This window comes from Neoarius graeffei, chromosome 8, assembly GCF_027579695.1.
Source record: "Neoarius graeffei isolate fNeoGra1 chromosome 8, fNeoGra1.pri, whole genome shotgun sequence".
Classification (NCBI taxonomy): Eukaryota; Metazoa; Chordata; class Actinopteri; order Siluriformes; family Ariidae; genus Neoarius; species Neoarius graeffei.
Window position 1 is genome coordinate 51,293,478 of NC_083576.1, and position 17,582 is coordinate 51,311,059.

A 17,582-nucleotide genomic window follows, 5' to 3' on the forward strand; every position below is an offset into this window, starting at 1 on the left:
AAGTCCGCATGATCACTCTGACAGGGTCGCACCGGTGAAGTTGCTGCTTTTTTTTTTTGCAGGACTCTGTAATCCCTTGTGTTTTGGGTTTCAGAGCTGTTCTCTAGCTTATAGTGCTCACCATGGTGGTAGAATAGCATGGTGCCTTAGGAACAGAGTGATATTCGTATTTATTTTTCATATATTAAATACTAAATGTTATATGATGTGCTTTCACTGGCCTTGACAATCATTTTACTTGATTAGGGCCCTAAATAGGATGCAATATTCTGTATCTTGAAATAGTCCTGACTACAAATTCTAGTTGTAAAGTTACCCGAACGATACTGGAAAATATCAACTGTTAGTTTTGCTAAATAAAAATAAGTAAGTGTTTGATGTAAAGTTGCTCATATCAACTGTAATATAGTTGTGCTTTTCATAATTCAGAAATGAAGGCTTTAGTTGAAGCTTGAAATTTATTGTTCAGATTCATTGTTACTTCACCCAAAATGCCATGAATAAAGTATATACTAATATTGTTGCATGCCAAAGGATTCGTGTTGAATGTGTCGCGCGTCGTAATTCCAAAAACGTAATACTCAAGTGTTATGTTAAACAGACAAAATACATTTCCACAAAACAGCATGAAACAGTTTGCCTTAAATCTTCGATGAGAAATCTTCCAGTAAAGCCTGCCTTAGCATGGTTTCATACATTTAATCTAAAATATTTCACTATGGCTGCTCACCAGAGACGCTCATGTATTGCTGTGAAGTTACAGATAAATGAATATAAATGTGTATTTATTGCACTAATTACACACCACTCTATAGAAAATGCCACCTGTTTCAATCTCCTCACTAGGACACTTTTTTTTCTTCTTTTAAATGTTTGTTTGCTTAATGAATTACTGTTTCAAAGAACATACCAAAAATGCTAATAATGAATTCCATTCGCTACCAGTACAGGGTGGAAACCTTTCCTTAAAATGAAATCTGGAAAGAACATCATCTGCAGTCTCACAGCTTTTTGGCACAATCAGGGCAGTAGATGTTCTCTTCATGCATGACGAAGCGCTTGTGGGCCAGGGACAAAGAGCACTTCTTACAATTAAAGCAGTACTCATGCCAAGTGTGGTTCTCATAATTCACCACATTTGTCCCTTTGCCAAAACCTGCAAGAAGCATATTCATGTGGGTGTCAAACAGGAGATGACTTATGTTCACTTTAATAGTTTCTCACTCTAAAAATCCACTAAAGCTTAGTCACATTTTCAACATATTAAATCAATGTTGTGAATACACTGCTGTGAACCATCAATGTGTCTGTGTGGGCTTCTTGAAGACTGCCATTACTTTTAGTAAATCTATCACTCTAACATCGCTACAATTCAACATCATCCATATTTACCAGTGATGGGATTTTGACATCCAGAGCACTTCTTGGCCACGGAGGTCTTGTAGCAATCCACACAGTAGAAATCCTCCTCATGAGCAGTGAAGCGAGCGTTAGCCAGCGACTTCTTGCAGGTTTTGCACGCAAAGCATTCAGAGTGCCAGGGTTTGTCCTGATAGTTGATCCCACCAGAGGTGATGGGCTGCAAGATGGTTGTAACAAAAGTTTTAAAAGGGAATCTTGTTTAAAGTGCCATTCCACCATTGGTTGTATTCTTTGGCATAAAATACAATATATTTTGACAACATATATAAATGGTATCACTAGGTAGAGAAATCTTTTAGCTTCAAAATGATATATCAAACATAATTTTTTGACAACGACAAGTATATTAATTTTGCGACCAAAGTCACCTACCCTTTCAATTTCCGCGCGTGATGTCATCGGCAGGTTCCCCTTCTTGTGTACCGTGTGACGTGGCACATATTATCAGCAATGGCGGATAGAACGCGATAAAAATAATACCAATAAATCTAGCTAACTGAAAGATTAACTCAAAAATTTTCGCAATTTTTTTGGCCCCCATATACGAGGAGAAATGACTCTCTCACTTTGGGGGTTTCCTGGTCTAAAAATAGACCGACACGTGGTACACAAGAAGGGGAACCTGCTGATGACATCACGTTTCACTACCGTGCGGAAATTAAAAGGGTAGGTGACTTTGGTCGCAAAATTAATATACTTGTTGTCAAATTATCTCATTATCTCTAGCCGCTTTATCCTGTTCTACAGGGTCGCAGGCAAGCTGGAGCCTATCCCAGCTGACTACGGGCGAAAGGCGGGGTACACCCTGGACAAGTCGCCAGGTCATCACAGGGCTGACACACAGACAACCATTCACACTCACATTCACACCTACGGTCAATTTAGAGTCACCAGTTAAGCCTAACCTGCATGTCTTTGGACTGTGGGGGAAACTGGAGCACCTGGAGGAAACCCACGCGGACACGGGGAGAACATGCAAACTCCACACAGAAAGGCCCTCGCCGGCCACGGGGCTCGAACCCGGACCTTCTTGCTGTGAGGCGACAGCGCTAACCACTACACCACCGTGCCGCCCCTTGTCAAATTATTTTTGATATATCATTTTGAAGCTAAAAGATTTCTCTGTCTAGTCATGTTGTCATAAAATATATTGTATTTTATGCCAAAGAATACATCCAATGGTGGAATGGCACTTTAAGATTTTTGCACTGAAATCAGAAATCTGTGGTGAACTATGATGATGAAATATAGCCCGCATAACACGTGTCTATTACTTTGCTCAGGTTTTTCCTGTATGTCCTTTACCCTACGGGTTCCCAACATGCGCTGAACTGGAACAAATAACATTTATTACGGAGTGGTATCTGGCTGACAGAGAGGCAGTGAAGCAGACTCTGACATACCCTGGCTTTCCCAGGTTATTTTTAAATAATAAGCAGAGAGGTTTCAACAAGTGTAAAATCATAAATATGTAAGACTTACAGATCAGATTTGGATTGTGGAATTGGCCTTTGCTTTCAAGGTCATTAATATCCTAACTGTGCTTCATAACATGAAAGCCTGTTAATTGCTCAAACAATTAATAGAAAGAAGTGGTTCCATGGTGTTTTTTTTTTTTAAGATCTCTATGCCATGTACAGATCTCTCCTCCTAGGGTTGATTTATGATTTGTTCGTAGAGTCATCCATCGATCAGCCACAACATTAAAATCACCTGCCTAATATTGTGTAGGTCCGCCTTGTGCCTCCAAAACAGCTTTGACTCATCGAGCCATGGACTCTACAAGAAGGTATGCTGTGGTATCTTGCACCAAGACGTTAGCAGCAAAACTTTTAAGTCCTGTAAGTTGTGAGGTGGGCCTCCATGGATCAGACTTTTTTGTCCAGAACATCCCGCAGATGCTCTATCGGATTGAGATCTGAGAAATTTGGAGACCAAGTCAACACCTTGAACTTTCTCACGTTCCTCAAACCATTCCTGAACAATATTTGCAGTGTGGCAGGGAGCATTATCCTGCTGAAAGAGAGTGCTATGAGAGAATACTGTTGACGTGAAGGGGTGTACTTGGTCTGCAAGAATGTTCAGGTAGTTGGTACATGTCAGAGTAACATCCAGATGAATGCCAGGACCCAAAGATTCGTAGCAGAACATTGCCCAGAGTATCACACTGCCTCTTAATAGCTTACCTTCTTCCCCAGGTAAGTAATGCACACGATCCGACCATCCACACTGTGTAAAAGAAAATGTGATTAATCAGAGCAAGCCACCTTCTTGTATTGCTCCATGGTCCAGTTCTGATGCTCACATGCCCATTTTTAGGCGCTTTCGGTGGCGAATATGGGTCAGCATGGGCACTCTGACTGGTCTGCAACTACCGAGCAAGCTGCGACGCACTGTTTGTTCTGACGCCTTTCTGTCACAGCCACTATGAACTTTTTCAGCAATTTTTGCTACAGTAGCTCTTCTGTGGGATCAGACCAGACAGGATAGCCTTCACTCCCCTTGCACATCAATGACCCTGCTGCCAGTTTACCAATTGTCCTTCCTTGGGTATCAGGATGAGTTCCTGCATACCAGGAACACCCCCACAAGACCTGATGTTTTGGAGGTGCTCAGACCCAGACTTTTGTCAAAGTCGCTCAGATAATTACCCTTGCCCGTTTTTCCTGCTTCCAACACATCAACTTCAAAAACTCTCTGTTCTATCCAACCATTTGACAGGTGCCATTAGAGCAAGATAAACAGTTATTCACACTACCCGTCCGTGGTTTTAATGTTATGGCTGATTGGTGTACAGCACTACGTTGGATATTAAATGCATTACTGCGTCAAGAAGCTTTGGTATGTGAAAGTCAGATGTCTAGAAAGCTTGTGCCTGAATAGTATTTTACTTCACTAATTCATTTGCTAAATAGTATTCGGTCCCCCTGTAGGAAGCCTAATGCCCTCACTGACCCACTGGTTGGGACCCTCTGCTCTACTCTATGCTTGAAGCAATCACCTCCTTGCAGCGGGCACAGTTCTTGGCGAACTTCTTCTCATGGCAAGTGCCACAGTAGAATTCGTCCCCCTTGGTCAGAAAACTCTGAGTACGGATTGGCTGCTTACACTCAAAGCAGATAAAGCACTCCTCGTGCCACACTTTATGCTTGTACTCAACATTTTGAGACCCTGAAGGGAAACAGAGAGGCCAATTGCGGTCTTGAAAGAACACTCAAAAGTAGGGTAAACTTGTTAATGATGAGACAGTGATAAGAGACACCAGTTCAACTGAGTGGAATCACACACCAGGCATGATGACTTTGTAGCAGCCCTGGCAGCGGGGCGAGTCCTCACGGGCACCGCATTTCCCGCACATGATCTTGCCATCGTCTTTAGCTGCAAAAGACTCATTGGCCAGCGGCTTGTAGCACTTGGCACAACGGAAGCAGTCCTCATGCCAGTGGCGGTTCTTATGAGTCAGCTCCTTAAAATGGAAGGGATTATAAAAACGAGAACTTGTCTTTATTTAGGCATCAGCTGTTTAGGATAAACACAGCAATATGATGTATGCACTTGGACATTTTCAAAATGTATTAAAGTACACTGTATTTTCGTAAAGGAAATCAGATCGTACAGCGAGTTTCAGATTTGGTGGTGAAAATAGTTTGTCAGATTATTTCTCTGGTAAATGAATAGGAAGTCCACCTTAGCATCAACTCCAATAGGTCGGCGGCATTCTGCACAGGTGTTGGCACATAGCTTGTCGAAGCAGCGCGTGCACACGTGCTTCTCGTCCTTCTGGACATACTTCTTGCCATGCAGGTCATCTCTGCAGTAGAAGCAGTTGAAGCGCTCTGTCATGATGGAGCTGAGATAGGTGCGTGGGGCTGTAGTGACATCAGACGACAGAGCAAAGATGCATCTTGAATAGTTAGACATGTTATTCTGAATGTATAAACTTGATTCTAAATTTTAATACTTGAAGAATTTCTATTCTACTGTTCCCATTATTGATATGTTATTGTGACCATATTATTGTTGCCTCAAGAGGTCAGTACAGTACAGATTAAGAATATCTGAAGTATGTTTAAAACCAGGGCTAGATGATGGTATTTCAAAACAAAGCACGATATTTATCTTGGCACGTTCATAACGTCTAACAATACATCACTAATTCTTTCAAGATGGGTCATTTTGCTTGTATTAGCAGAGCCAAATGTCAGCAGCTTTATTTAACCTTTGAAAGAAAATACAATGACATTCCAGCTGTATATCTGTGTTGGTGACTCAGATGTTCCATTAAAGCCATGCCTGAAAGACGAGAATGGGATGATGAATGGGTGTGGGCTAATCCGTTCTCCCTCCATGTTGGCTGTAATCATGCATAGCCTGGCAACCGCATACCAAACATCTAAGGTGTAGATATGAATGAAAGGACAGCTATCCAACTGGCCACAATTATGAGTTCCAGCTAGCTTTTACACCTTTAGTTAACGATGACTGTGTTATGTGTCCTGGCCATTGACAAGAGAGTTTGTACTTTTTGAAGGACGGACTAATTCATCCCAGTGGAATTTTCCTGTCAACAGACCATCAGTTTTGTCTTTCCCATAGTCCCACAAGTTAGCATACTACTGAAGGTATTAATATAAACAGCCCATAGGTCAGAGTTGCAAGTTCTGAAGAAATCAGAGCAACATAAGCAAGATATTGTTCACAGAAGGAAACCTCATCATAGTTTAATTAAAAGTAGAGTTAATAACACCATGGAAGATATGCAGACAGGTTCTATAGCCATAATGCTCAATTTCTGAAATGAATGGGAACAGAAAGTTTCTGGCCAAGGTGTTAACGCATCTGAAAACAGTAAACAGATATCAGTAGATCCAAACTCCTCAAAATCTCAACTTTTGATTCTGAGCTAATGTAAATGCCTCAAATGCTCAATTGATGGTTTTGCAATATTATTGGCTCCAAATTCTTATCAGCCTCCAAAGTGAAGATTACCACCAAACTTGAATATTATTACTAAATATGTTGGAACTAAACTTTGAAGCATTAAAGATTTCAGAGAAAGAATTTGCGCTTGCCTGACCTAACAGGAAATATGTTCTTTTGCTGTGGAGACTGAATATGAACTTCATCCATCTGACCTGAGAACTATGAGGGCGTTTGGCTTGACCGCATAACTGTGATCCTTTTGGTGTGCTGTGCCAGAGGGTTTAATAAAGTACCAGTTTTGTCCCAGTGGGAAGAGCATGGCCCGTCTGAAAAGGTCTACATAGGATTCAACTGAGTCACTGAGGCAGAGCCAACAATGATAGGCAACTCCAAAAAGGTAACACTAATGCATCTAAAGCAGAGATCAGAAATATACTCTTCTAAAGCTATTATAATATGCATAATAATCCATAGCACATAAGCCTAATTACTGAATTGATTTCTTTGTTTACTTTCATAAACAGCAATCCAGTCATATCGTCAAAATCACAGTTATCCAACATCTAATTCGCGTTACATAGACTTAAGATTGTTAGATTTTACACAAAGAAAGAAGAAAAGAAATCAGGGGAAGTTAATTCCCAAATTCTACAGCACAACTACAATATAAAATATGAATAATGTTAACATCCATTAGATTACAGCCCATAGGGCAACCACTTCTAGAAGTTAGGTATGAAAAAAGCAAGCCACTAGTATCCTTGTATGATGCTCTACAAATCGAACCATATCACACTTTGTACCTGAGTGCTTGTAGAAAGTCATGGCTGGGTTGTTGTTTTTTTTTTTGCAGAAAAGCGAAGCTCTTGGACCAAGGAAGTCAATGTAGAGAGTAAATAAAAAGTATCCCCACAGTTATATATACCCAGTCAAAACCCCGCCTGTCCCCAGTTAGCACCAATACCCCACTCTCTGCTTGCATAACCCCAAGTCCAATCCACCCCCAAACACTCTGTACTGCCCCAGGTTTTATCACAATTAAACCACTGCATGTTCTAACCATGTTAGGATATGCCCTAAAGGAGTAAGAGAAGAGTATAGAAAGGGTGTTAGAGATTGTATTGATGTTTCAACAGAGGAATTACAGCAGCAGGGATTTAGATACAGGGAAGCATCTCTTGACATTTGCAGGTTTAATGTTTGTGAACTAGACTGAAATGGATCAGCGGGTCTGCTGTTTACAAAAGGCTTAGGATCTAAAAAAAAAGGAATATATACAGTACTTACTGTGTGTACATAATGTGTGTGTGTTTATCATTAATCAAAGACAATGCTTCTTTTATTTATGTCTGGACTGAAGGGATATGTTGTACCTTTTAAGCCATTAGCATTTTATGATTTGTGTATTCACCAGTGCATCAGATTGTTAGGGCATGTCTCATCCTTTCATGAATAGTGGTGTACTTGCATACCTTTTACTTGGCTATTTATTTATAGTACCATGACTTACAACTTGTAGCACTTTCTAACAGATATTGCCTAAAGTAGATACTGTAAATTTTATTCAATTTTATTATTCAGTAGAGGGTTTTTTTGTTGTTGTTGGTGGTGTTTTCTGTACTTATATTGGGACTTTCAGCCATCACACTTTAATGCACCAATGTGTATTATCTACATATAATCACACAGCAAGTCACACCTCAATTTTAATCAACATTCTTGCACACTCAAAAATACATTTGTGATTAAAAAACATTGATTATTTTTAAAACTAAATACTGTTCCAACATTGGGTAGATGGATCAGATACTGTATGTTTTGAGTGTAAACACTAATGCAGTGATCCTGCTGAAATGGAATTCCTTTTGGTGACAGAGCTCTTCATTTCTGAAGAACACATTTCTATTAAAATTGTCAGTAGATTCAAGTTCACATTAATGAAAGTTCTACATGATTTTTGAGTTACTGAGGTTTGGATTAAACCCCTTCAACTGATCAGTCAAATAGGCTAATATAAAAATTATAAGAACATCATAATCCACAATTTGGGCTGTGAATTTTCCACAACTGTCATTTTTAAATAAATAAATAACCCACACAGATTATGTTTCATGGACTCTACAGTTCTGGACCCCACTTTGTGAACCAATAAGTGCCCACATAGTTGCTGGTGGCATTTGTGTTTAAAAATAGTTTCTTTAAATAACATTTCTGAAAAGTTGGAATGTTGACATTGGCTCGAATGAGTCATTTGCTGGATATGCAGCTGTGACTATAGGATACAATAGCGATGGAAAGGTTTCCATGCCATCCCACCTGTCCTCTGCTGAGACCATCCCTTCTGGAGGCCTGAAATAGCTCTGTTCAGTCCCACTGGCACAACCCATAAACATCCCCTTGCTCATCTGTTATCTTTACCCCCTCCATGCAGAGAGGGGCACTTCTCTTGCTCTGTCATGACTATCTGCAGCTTGTTCATAAACACCAATTATGAAGGTCAACATATATAAGGATCAGATAGGATCATGGAGGATTTAGTTTAGGTGGGTGAGATCTTAAGGAACTGAGCAATCCCCAGTGGACATGGGGTAAATGGAGTAGTGTTTCACGAAGCTGTCTGTTCATCTCATCTCATTATCCCTAGCCGCTTTATCCTGTTCTACAGGGTCGCAGGCAAGCTGGAGCCTATCCCAGCTGACTACGGTACACAAAAATATAACCAACAAGCTCAAATTCAAACAAGGCCCAACACATCACAGCCCCTTCCTGAAGGGGGAAAAATAGTCCAATGTTTCATTTGTATTTTTTTTTTCTCCATTAGGGGAATGGTATTTCTTTAAATCTAATATGCATAGCATAGCTCCCCAATCTTACTAAGAGACAAAAGGGAGAAAATAAAAAAAATAAAAGAATATCTATGGTAATACTAAACTATAACTTTGGATAAAGGCCAACTGTTGTACTGCATCCAGTGTGGAGGTGCTCTAGAGATCCTCACAGCAGAGCAGGAACAGTGGCAAAACAGTATCAGCACTACAGAAACTGGTCCAAAAGTTGTTTTTAAAATTTTGCATAAATGTGACACAGATCCAGTTCAGAAGTGATAAAAACCACTTATAAGCTGAACAGTAACACCCATGAGCTCAGTGATGGTAAATGCTCTTTACACCACTTCCCCAGTCCCCAACTAGCTTTAGCCATGTAATGGCGTGTGTTGATTTTTACTGATAGCTTGGAAGGAAACTGGGTTCTTGCAAGAAGAAACCTAGAGACAGGTTGTTGGTCCTTCTCGACCCTTGGCTAACACACTCCAAATTGAGATCACGTGCATCCTGTTTGCTTTAATTATCTTGAGCCATCTCTCAAACTTGATTGGAGTCTGCCTGTGGCAAATGCAATTGATTTAGACATAATTTAGAAAGGCACATACAGTACCTGTGTGTATAAGTTCCTAGAATTCACAGTGCATGTCATTCCAAATGCCAAGCCATGAAGTCCAAGGAGCTCTCTGTAGACCTCTGCAATCGAATTATATTGTGACATAGATTTAGGCAAGAGTATAAAAGCATTTCTAAAGCTTTGAATGTTCCCAGGAGCATAGTGGACTTCATCATTGTTAATTAGAAGTTGTTTGGCATCACCACAACTCTTCCTAGAATTGCCTTTCCAGCCAAATACAGTAACAGGGCTAGAAGGGCCTTGGCCAGGAAGGTGACCAAGAACCCAATTGCTATTCTAACAGAGCTTCAGAAGTTCTCTGCAGAGATGTGAGAATTTTTAATGCATGTGTAAACATTTCTAAAAACTTATCGTTGTCTACCGTTATGGGTTACTGTGCACAGATTAATGACAAAAAAATTAATTCATTTTAAATTAAATTTGTACTACTATGTGCTCTTGCGTGGCACAATAGAAAAGAACCATCATCTGGAGATCGTAAGTTCAGATCTTGATGATGCCACAGGCATCTATGGCTGGAAACTCAAAAAAAAATTGGCTCTCAGGGATGGAGGGGTTGAACACACTCTCTCCTATGTCAGTTAAAGTGACACTAGCCACTCGGAGGGTGTTATGATGCCCCCTGATGCTGCCTATGCGGCAGTTCGAAAAGATGTGGGTGGCTAGTATCACATGAGGAGGAAGGAAGAACATGATAACCTTCATCCTCCCTGGTTGGTGGGTGTCGCATGATAGCAGAAAGCTGTCTGGTGGGTAGGATTTCGCCATGACTAAAGTAGAAGATTGGGGGGGGAATTATACTACTACAGACATTTTACATGCACTTATTTATTATTGTTATTCACTTTTCGCATCAGGCTTGCTCATTAGGGATAAACTTATTAGTTCATATGTTTAAAATACATATTTTTTCTGTAAAGCTGCTTTGCTACAATATCTATTGTTAAAAGCGTTATCCAAATACATTGATTTGATTTTTCTCTTCTGTTAATTATTACTGTCTACTTTGCCAAACCCACTGTATACATTATTTAAAATCAGCTTTCTATCATTTTTCCTTCAGCTCTTATGTATGGCGGGTGTGTTTCCTGACAGAGTGCTTGGCCTGAACTTGGCAAGGTCCTCTTGGTGGATGCAACTGCTTGGTCTATTTTATGGTCATCCAACTTAAACATACTTGTTGTAAGGGTATGTTACTTAAAACTGATATTCACATTGTTGATTAAAAAAAAAAAGGTAGGGCATATTCTCCCTGAGTAGACAGAACAACCAAGGAAACTGGGGGAACAACTGTGAAGCAATGGTGTGTTAACCAGTATTAACCTGCCAAAATGCCCAAAATTCCTACCTGTGCCCCTTTCTGTATAAAAATCTAATGGGCAGGGTTTGAGCTTGTTTCATCTTTGACATTTTGAACAGAATTCTAGCTTGGGTCATCGTAAAGGTCTGATACATGACTAATTCCCATCCACAGAATGCTGTGCTGAAAGTGATCTCTCTTAAGATTGTGAAGTAAGAGCACACACAGAGACAGGAAACTTGGGGCAGACTGGGTAAGCTGCATTCTACGCATGCCTGCACTAAGCCTGAGCTCTCCTTAGGGAGTTCTATCTGCCCATTTTACCATCCACAAGTGCACAGTGATACGACAAAAGAACCCATAAATATAGCCACTAACAAGTGCATATGCAGCATGTACTCTATGTTTTGTCAGAACTGTCAGTTAGCAACATGACATAAATCCTGTCAGAAATAGCATACTCAAAGATATAATATCTTTGAGTATGCTATTCGATGCCTGCGGAATGCATGGGAATATCTTAGATATTTCCATGCAATAATTCACTGTGAATCGTTTTCAGTGTGACACCTTATCCTGATGAATTTGTCTTAGATAAGCCACACAGACAGAAAACATAAGTGAGGATAAATGTTAAGAAAGTGAACATAGCATTAATTTTTATTCCACTCACTCCTGTGGCTGATTCTTTAATACCACGCATTTTCTGAGAAAGAAACCAAAACCAGTTGCACATATCAGTGGGTTTTTATTAAATTACAACCACAGTAGATAAAATCAACAAATTATCTCATACTCGTAACGTGATAGGTTATTCATTTTACTGAAAAATGATTTGTATGCCCCACAGTCCAAAGACATGCAGGTTAGGTTAACTGGTGACTCTAAATTGACCGTAGGTGTGAATGTGAGTGTGAATGGTTGTCTGTGTCTATGTGTCAGCCCTGTGATGACCTGGCGACTTGTCCAGGGTGTACCCCGCCTTTCACCCGTAGTCAGCTGGGATAGGCTCCAGCTTACCTGCGACCCTGTAGAAGGATAAAGTGGCTAGAGATAATGAGATGAGATGAGATGATTTGTATGCATAAATATTTTGGATTAGTTCACTCTTGCAAATTCAGGGACTAATATATTTATTTTAAAAAAAAAAACTATTCAGATCTCCTGCTCAACAGTGCATATTTCTAACTTAAAAACCTATTTAACAATAAAGGTATGCTCTCTGTAATTATTTGTAAGAATATTTATTAATTTACTTTTGAAATTATACATTTAACATTTAGCTTTGAGATGACTCCTTGTGCTCAGATTTAGACCTATCAAATGGCACAGTTTTTATGTCTTTTTTTTTCCATTTTGCTTAAGGTCTTTGGCTTCTCCACCTTCATTCCTTTGTGGTGAGCTGAATTTGCACAATATAGTTATGTAACATTAGGCAGAACTGTATTATCATTATTGGACAGACGTGTGGCTCACATCCAGCCAGCTGGAGATAAAGGCGAATAATGGACAAGAGGTTGAGAGGAGCCAACTCTTCCCCCACTGGCCAGAATGCCCAAGTACATGTCTCTGCAGCTCCACATTACCTAATTAGGACCTCCAGCGCTGAGGGTAGATGCTCGAGTTGTAGTCTCAGAGGTTCCCCCTAGTGGAACGCAGAGGAGCATGATGGGAGAATGAGACAATCCAGCTGCTGGAAGCTCTTCTGGTGACTAATTACACAGATTGTGTTCCAAAAAGTTCTCAATCACTTAAGCCAGAAGTACAAACAGTGCTCTCGGCACAGACCTTATATGGATGAACCACTTAACCTCGTACAAATATTTTTGCAAAGATGATGTTGCTCTGATGTTATGTGCTCGACAGGCACAAAGTGAGGTGTCCAATGGCAGAAAAGACTAACAGGGAGGAGGAAAATTGTAAAAGAAGCTATTATGCCAGGTGACATGATGTCATTGTTTTGGCCAAACATCCAGGTGTGTAAAAGTTGCTAGGGAGGAATATAAGCTCATGGTTTTGGCTGAGCTAAAGTAAAGCAGTACAAGTCTTAATGAGGTCTAAATACTTTAATCAGGCCTTGTAAATTAAATTTATGTGAGTCAGGTTTGGTCTCAGAAAACATGACGATGAAATTAGTTTTAAATGATACATTTATGATTTACTTGTAAAGAATTTATTCAAAATTATTTACTATGTGGAAAAGCAAAAAACTCAATATTAGTGATATCAGGTTTGAAATTATTTAATCCAACAGTGTTAAAAGACAGGGTGAGGGCTTTTGCAGTCCTGCTAATTGTGCTTTTAGACTCTGTATGAGTTGTTTGTTCATTCATTTAATCCTCAGGTTTCTCTAGAAATGAACAGAGGTGGGCGGCACAGTGGTGTAGTGGTTAGCGCCGTCGCCTCACAGCAAGAAGGTCCAGGTTCGAGCCCTGTGGCCGGCGAGGGCCTTTCTGTGCGGAGTTTGCATGTTCTCCGTGTCCGCGTGGGTTTCCTCCGGGTGCTCCGGTTTCCCCCACAGTCCAAAGACATGCAGGTTAGGTTAACTGGTGACTAGGGATGTCCCGATCAGGTTTTTTTTGCCCTCCGATCCGATACCGATCATTTGATTTTGAGTATCTGCCGATACCGAGTCCCGATCCGATACTTCTTATAATCCATAAAAAATAAAGACGAGGAAAGAAACGGATCCAGGATGTTCCTCATTTTTTATTTAACACCTTATTTTAACATCCAACAACTCCGTTAGCAAACAGAGCACTTACGTGAGGCAGTTTGAACAATAAATAACAAATTTAAAAAAATAACCTTAAAATATCTGGCAGGAATGTAAACAAATAAAAAAATAATAAAGTGCCACAGTGCCAGTAATTTGCTTTTAAGAACGCATCTCACAGTGGTGTACAGTAATTTCAATTAAGGAAATGAACGTTTTTCTTGATGAAAACAAGCATTTCTACCCTTTCAGGTTTGAGCCCGTTTCTTTTGTCATCCAACGAAAAAAAAAAAAAAGATCTCATGCTTTGCTTTCCGCTTCGAACTGCTTCCGTGTTCAACTTTGCCGGCAACAGGCAGCCAATAACCAATAGCGTCTCCGCTACAAAGTGATGTCATGCTGCACGTGTTGATGTTGCTGTGTTGAGACAAGAGGTCTGGTCTCACTCTGTGCCAACGCATAGCTATTGATGTGTTAAAAATGAGAATATATTACATAGATATATATCCGATCTCTGATCGGGAGGCAATGCCCGATTCCGATCGAGTCTGAAACCATGTGATCGGGCCCGATTTCCGATCACGTGATCGGATCGGGACATCCCTACTGGTGACTCTAAATTGACCGTAGGTGTGAATGTGAGTGTGAATGGTTGTCTGTGTCTATGTGTCAGCCCTGTGATGACCTGGCGACTTGTCCAGGGTGTACCCCGCCTTTCGCCCGTAGTCAGCTGGGATAGGCTCCAGCTTGCCTGCGACCCTGTAGAAGGATTAAGCGGCTAGAGATAATGAGATGAGATGAGATGAACAGAGGTGGACAGTAACGAAGTACATTTACTTGAGTACTGTACTTAAGTACACTTTTTGAGTATCTGTACTTTACTTGAGTATTTTTTTGGGGGGAAATTATGACTTTAACTTCACTACATTTGAAAGACAAATATCGTACTTTTTACTCCACTACATTTCTATCAAGGTCCTCGTTACTCATTACTATGAAGCGGCTTTGAAAGTGGATGTTTTTTTTCTAAAATGTGATTGTTTTTTTGTTTTTGCAGGTGACACTGAGACCGCCTATCAGTAATCACTAGGGTCACATCTCGTCCATAGACTAGACTGGATAAAATCAAGTTCAATTTCTCAGCAGCATTATTTGAACACGATCAGTTGATGGCAGAATGGAAGGAAGCGGTTCTTCTGGAGAATGCACACACACCCATGGCTTTACCTAGAACCCATGTTTCAGTTTTCTGAAAGGATTAACGATTCGTTTCATTTTAAACGTTTGCTGAAAACGAACCACATCAAGGCCTACAAAAACTCGCCATCCAACTTACGGAAACATAGTGAGGTATATAAACATTTTATTCCAAGAGAAAGCTTGCAACGAAGTTGTCTGTGCTTTTAGAGCTAGCAATAATGTTGCAATAGCGATGCAGTCTGGTTAGTCAAATGACTTTCTATGGATTTGCCCGCCAAGTTGCCATCGCCTTGTCCACGGCTAATGTTTACACATAGCTAATTAACTCAGACACTGTTAGTTAGCATGTAAAAACGGAGTTACATGCTAACTAACATGAATAACGTTAACTTATATGAAGTCCTTTCAGAAATATGTTTTAGCATAATCTTGCCAGGTGGCACGGTGGTGTAGCGGTTAGCGCTGTCGTCTCACAGCAAGAAGGTCCGGGTTCGAGCCCTGTGGCCGACGAGGGCCTTTCTGTGTGGAGTTTGCATGTTCTCCCCGTGTCCGCGTGGGTTTTCTCCAGGTGCTCCGGTTTCCCCCACAGTCCAAAGACATGCAGGTTAGGTTAACTGGTGACTCTAAATTGACCGTAGGTGTGAATGTGAGTGTGAATGGTTGTCTGTGTCTATGTGTCAGCCCTGTGATGACCTGGCGACTTGTCCAGGGTGTACCCCGCCTTTCGCCCGTAGTCAGCTGGGATAGGCTCCAGCTTGCCTGCGACCCTGTAGAACAGGATAAAGCGGCTAGAGATAACGAGATGAGATGAGATAATCTTGCCAAATAAACAGAATGTAGAAATCTTTCTTTTCTAGTAGCGTTAGCTACCCAATATGATTTTGAGTTTGAAAAGAGTTTGCTAGCATGTCAGGTGGCGCGTCACTGACTAGCTAGCTTAATGTTAAACCACTATGATGGCACGGCACGCGTTCATTTTGTGAATTCACATTTCTGTCTTTAGTAACAGTGTTAGGTTTTAAAATTTGACTGGACAACTTTCACTTGTATCGGAGTAATATTTGACCAGTGGGATCTGTACTTTGACTTAAGTAATGAAGTTGGGTACTTTGTCCACCTCTGGAAATGAATGACTGAATATTTACTCTGCAGTTTGTTTTGTACGATAAAAACAGCTATTTATTTATTTAAACCAAACTGAGATAAACAGATTAGGTTAATTTTTGATACCAAATCAGATCATAACATTAAAAAAAAATAAAAAACTAAGTATATTTCATCAAAAGTACTTAACCCTGTGAGTAACTGGCTCTAAAGCCCCAGTGTGTGATATTAGCATTAATGTTAGCATCTCTGAGGAAGTCCAACTGTCAGCAGGACTCGTGCGTACGCGCATGCGCGCGCCCCTCACGCGCAAACATGCATCTAGAATTCATGAAAATTATATATTTATTGGGTTTTATGTGAAGAAGTTCGACATGAAGAAAATAATTATAATATAAAACTTACTTACCAAAATGTAAGGCTGTGTAAAAGAGGCGGTTGTTTTCCCTCACGGTAGATCTCACGGATGTCCAGACCGCGCGCGCTGTAACGGTTTGTGTCTCGCGCAGCGCTTAAAAAGCTCGCGTGCGGGAAGAGAGGGAGGAAAAAAAAAAAAAGATGGGATTCGATCCAAGCACCATGTCCACACTAACAATGACTTCAGCCAGGAATTTACAACCTCTGCCTCAGCAGGGGAGAAAAGACACATAGCTCAAGTAATTTAAAACAGAAAAGCAAAGTTGTTTTGCGCAAAGCTTGAACAGGAAATATGTTAGAAGATTGTATCAGTCGAGATAATCTACTATTTAGATTATAGCCTGTAACAAAATAACGTTCTACTTTCTTGTCTAGTAAGTGATGGGGTTTTCAACAAGGTTACACCCATCACAGGCATGTACAACTTTTGGTTCTGAAGAAGATATTTGGATGCAAATCTGACATGCTCTCATATTCGCACAACTCATTTATAGGGTGACCATTTCCATAACACCAAAAAGAAGGACATTATTTGGACGGAGGGTCTGAGAGCCCTCCCCCAGAAAATTTTGTATTTCTTAGATGCAATTTCCTGCATTCTAATCAATTTTAGGGTGAATAATGGCAAATCTCATCTGATTCATAGCCCTCAAATTTTTATGTAAACCACAGTGGCAAGATTGAGAATGGATTATTTTTATGCAAGTCACTCAAGTTTGGTGAAATCAACATCGCAATTTTGTAGGGTTAAAGATTATGATTGTGGGGGAAAAAAAAGAGTAAAATCAAAGCATTCATAGTATTTATTATAATTCATGTATTAGCTCGGGGCGGCACGGTGGTGTAGTGGTTAGCGCTGTCGCCTCACAGCAAGAAGGTCCTGGGTTCGAGCCCCGGGGCCGGTGGGGGCCTTTCTGTGTGGAGTTTGCATGTTCTCCCTGTGTCCGCGTGGGTTTCCTCCGGGTGCTCTGGTTTCCCCCAAAGACATGCAGGTTAGGTTAACTGGTGACTCTAAATTGACCGTAGGTGTGAATGTGAGTG

The 17,582-nt window shown here is 40.5% G+C and overlaps 1 protein-coding gene across 2 annotated transcripts; it reads right to left on the minus strand.

The window, feature by feature from the left end:
- Positions 1 to 439: 439 nt before the first annotated feature.
- Positions 440 to 16,784, minus strand: fhl1a (four and a half LIM domains 1a). Of its 2 annotated transcripts, none has more exons than XM_060927803.1 (6): positions 16,534 to 16,784; positions 5,110 to 5,291; positions 4,711 to 4,888; positions 4,424 to 4,593; positions 1,393 to 1,579; positions 440 to 1,156 (listed from the first exon to the last, which is right to left on the minus strand). In XM_060927803.1, exons 2-6 carry the CDS (start codon positions 5,263 to 5,265, stop codon positions 1,002 to 1,004), a joined length of 846 nt encoding a protein of 281 aa, XP_060783786.1. In that variant the 5' UTR covers positions 5,266 to 5,291; positions 16,534 to 16,784; the 3' UTR covers positions 440 to 1,001. The 2 variants fall into 2 exon arrangements, with proteins under 2 accessions (XP_060783786.1, XP_060783785.1); XM_060927802.1 differs by lacking the exon at positions 16,534 to 16,784 and adding an exon at positions 7,149 to 7,248.
- Between the last annotated feature and the right edge of the window lie 798 nt (positions 16,785 to 17,582).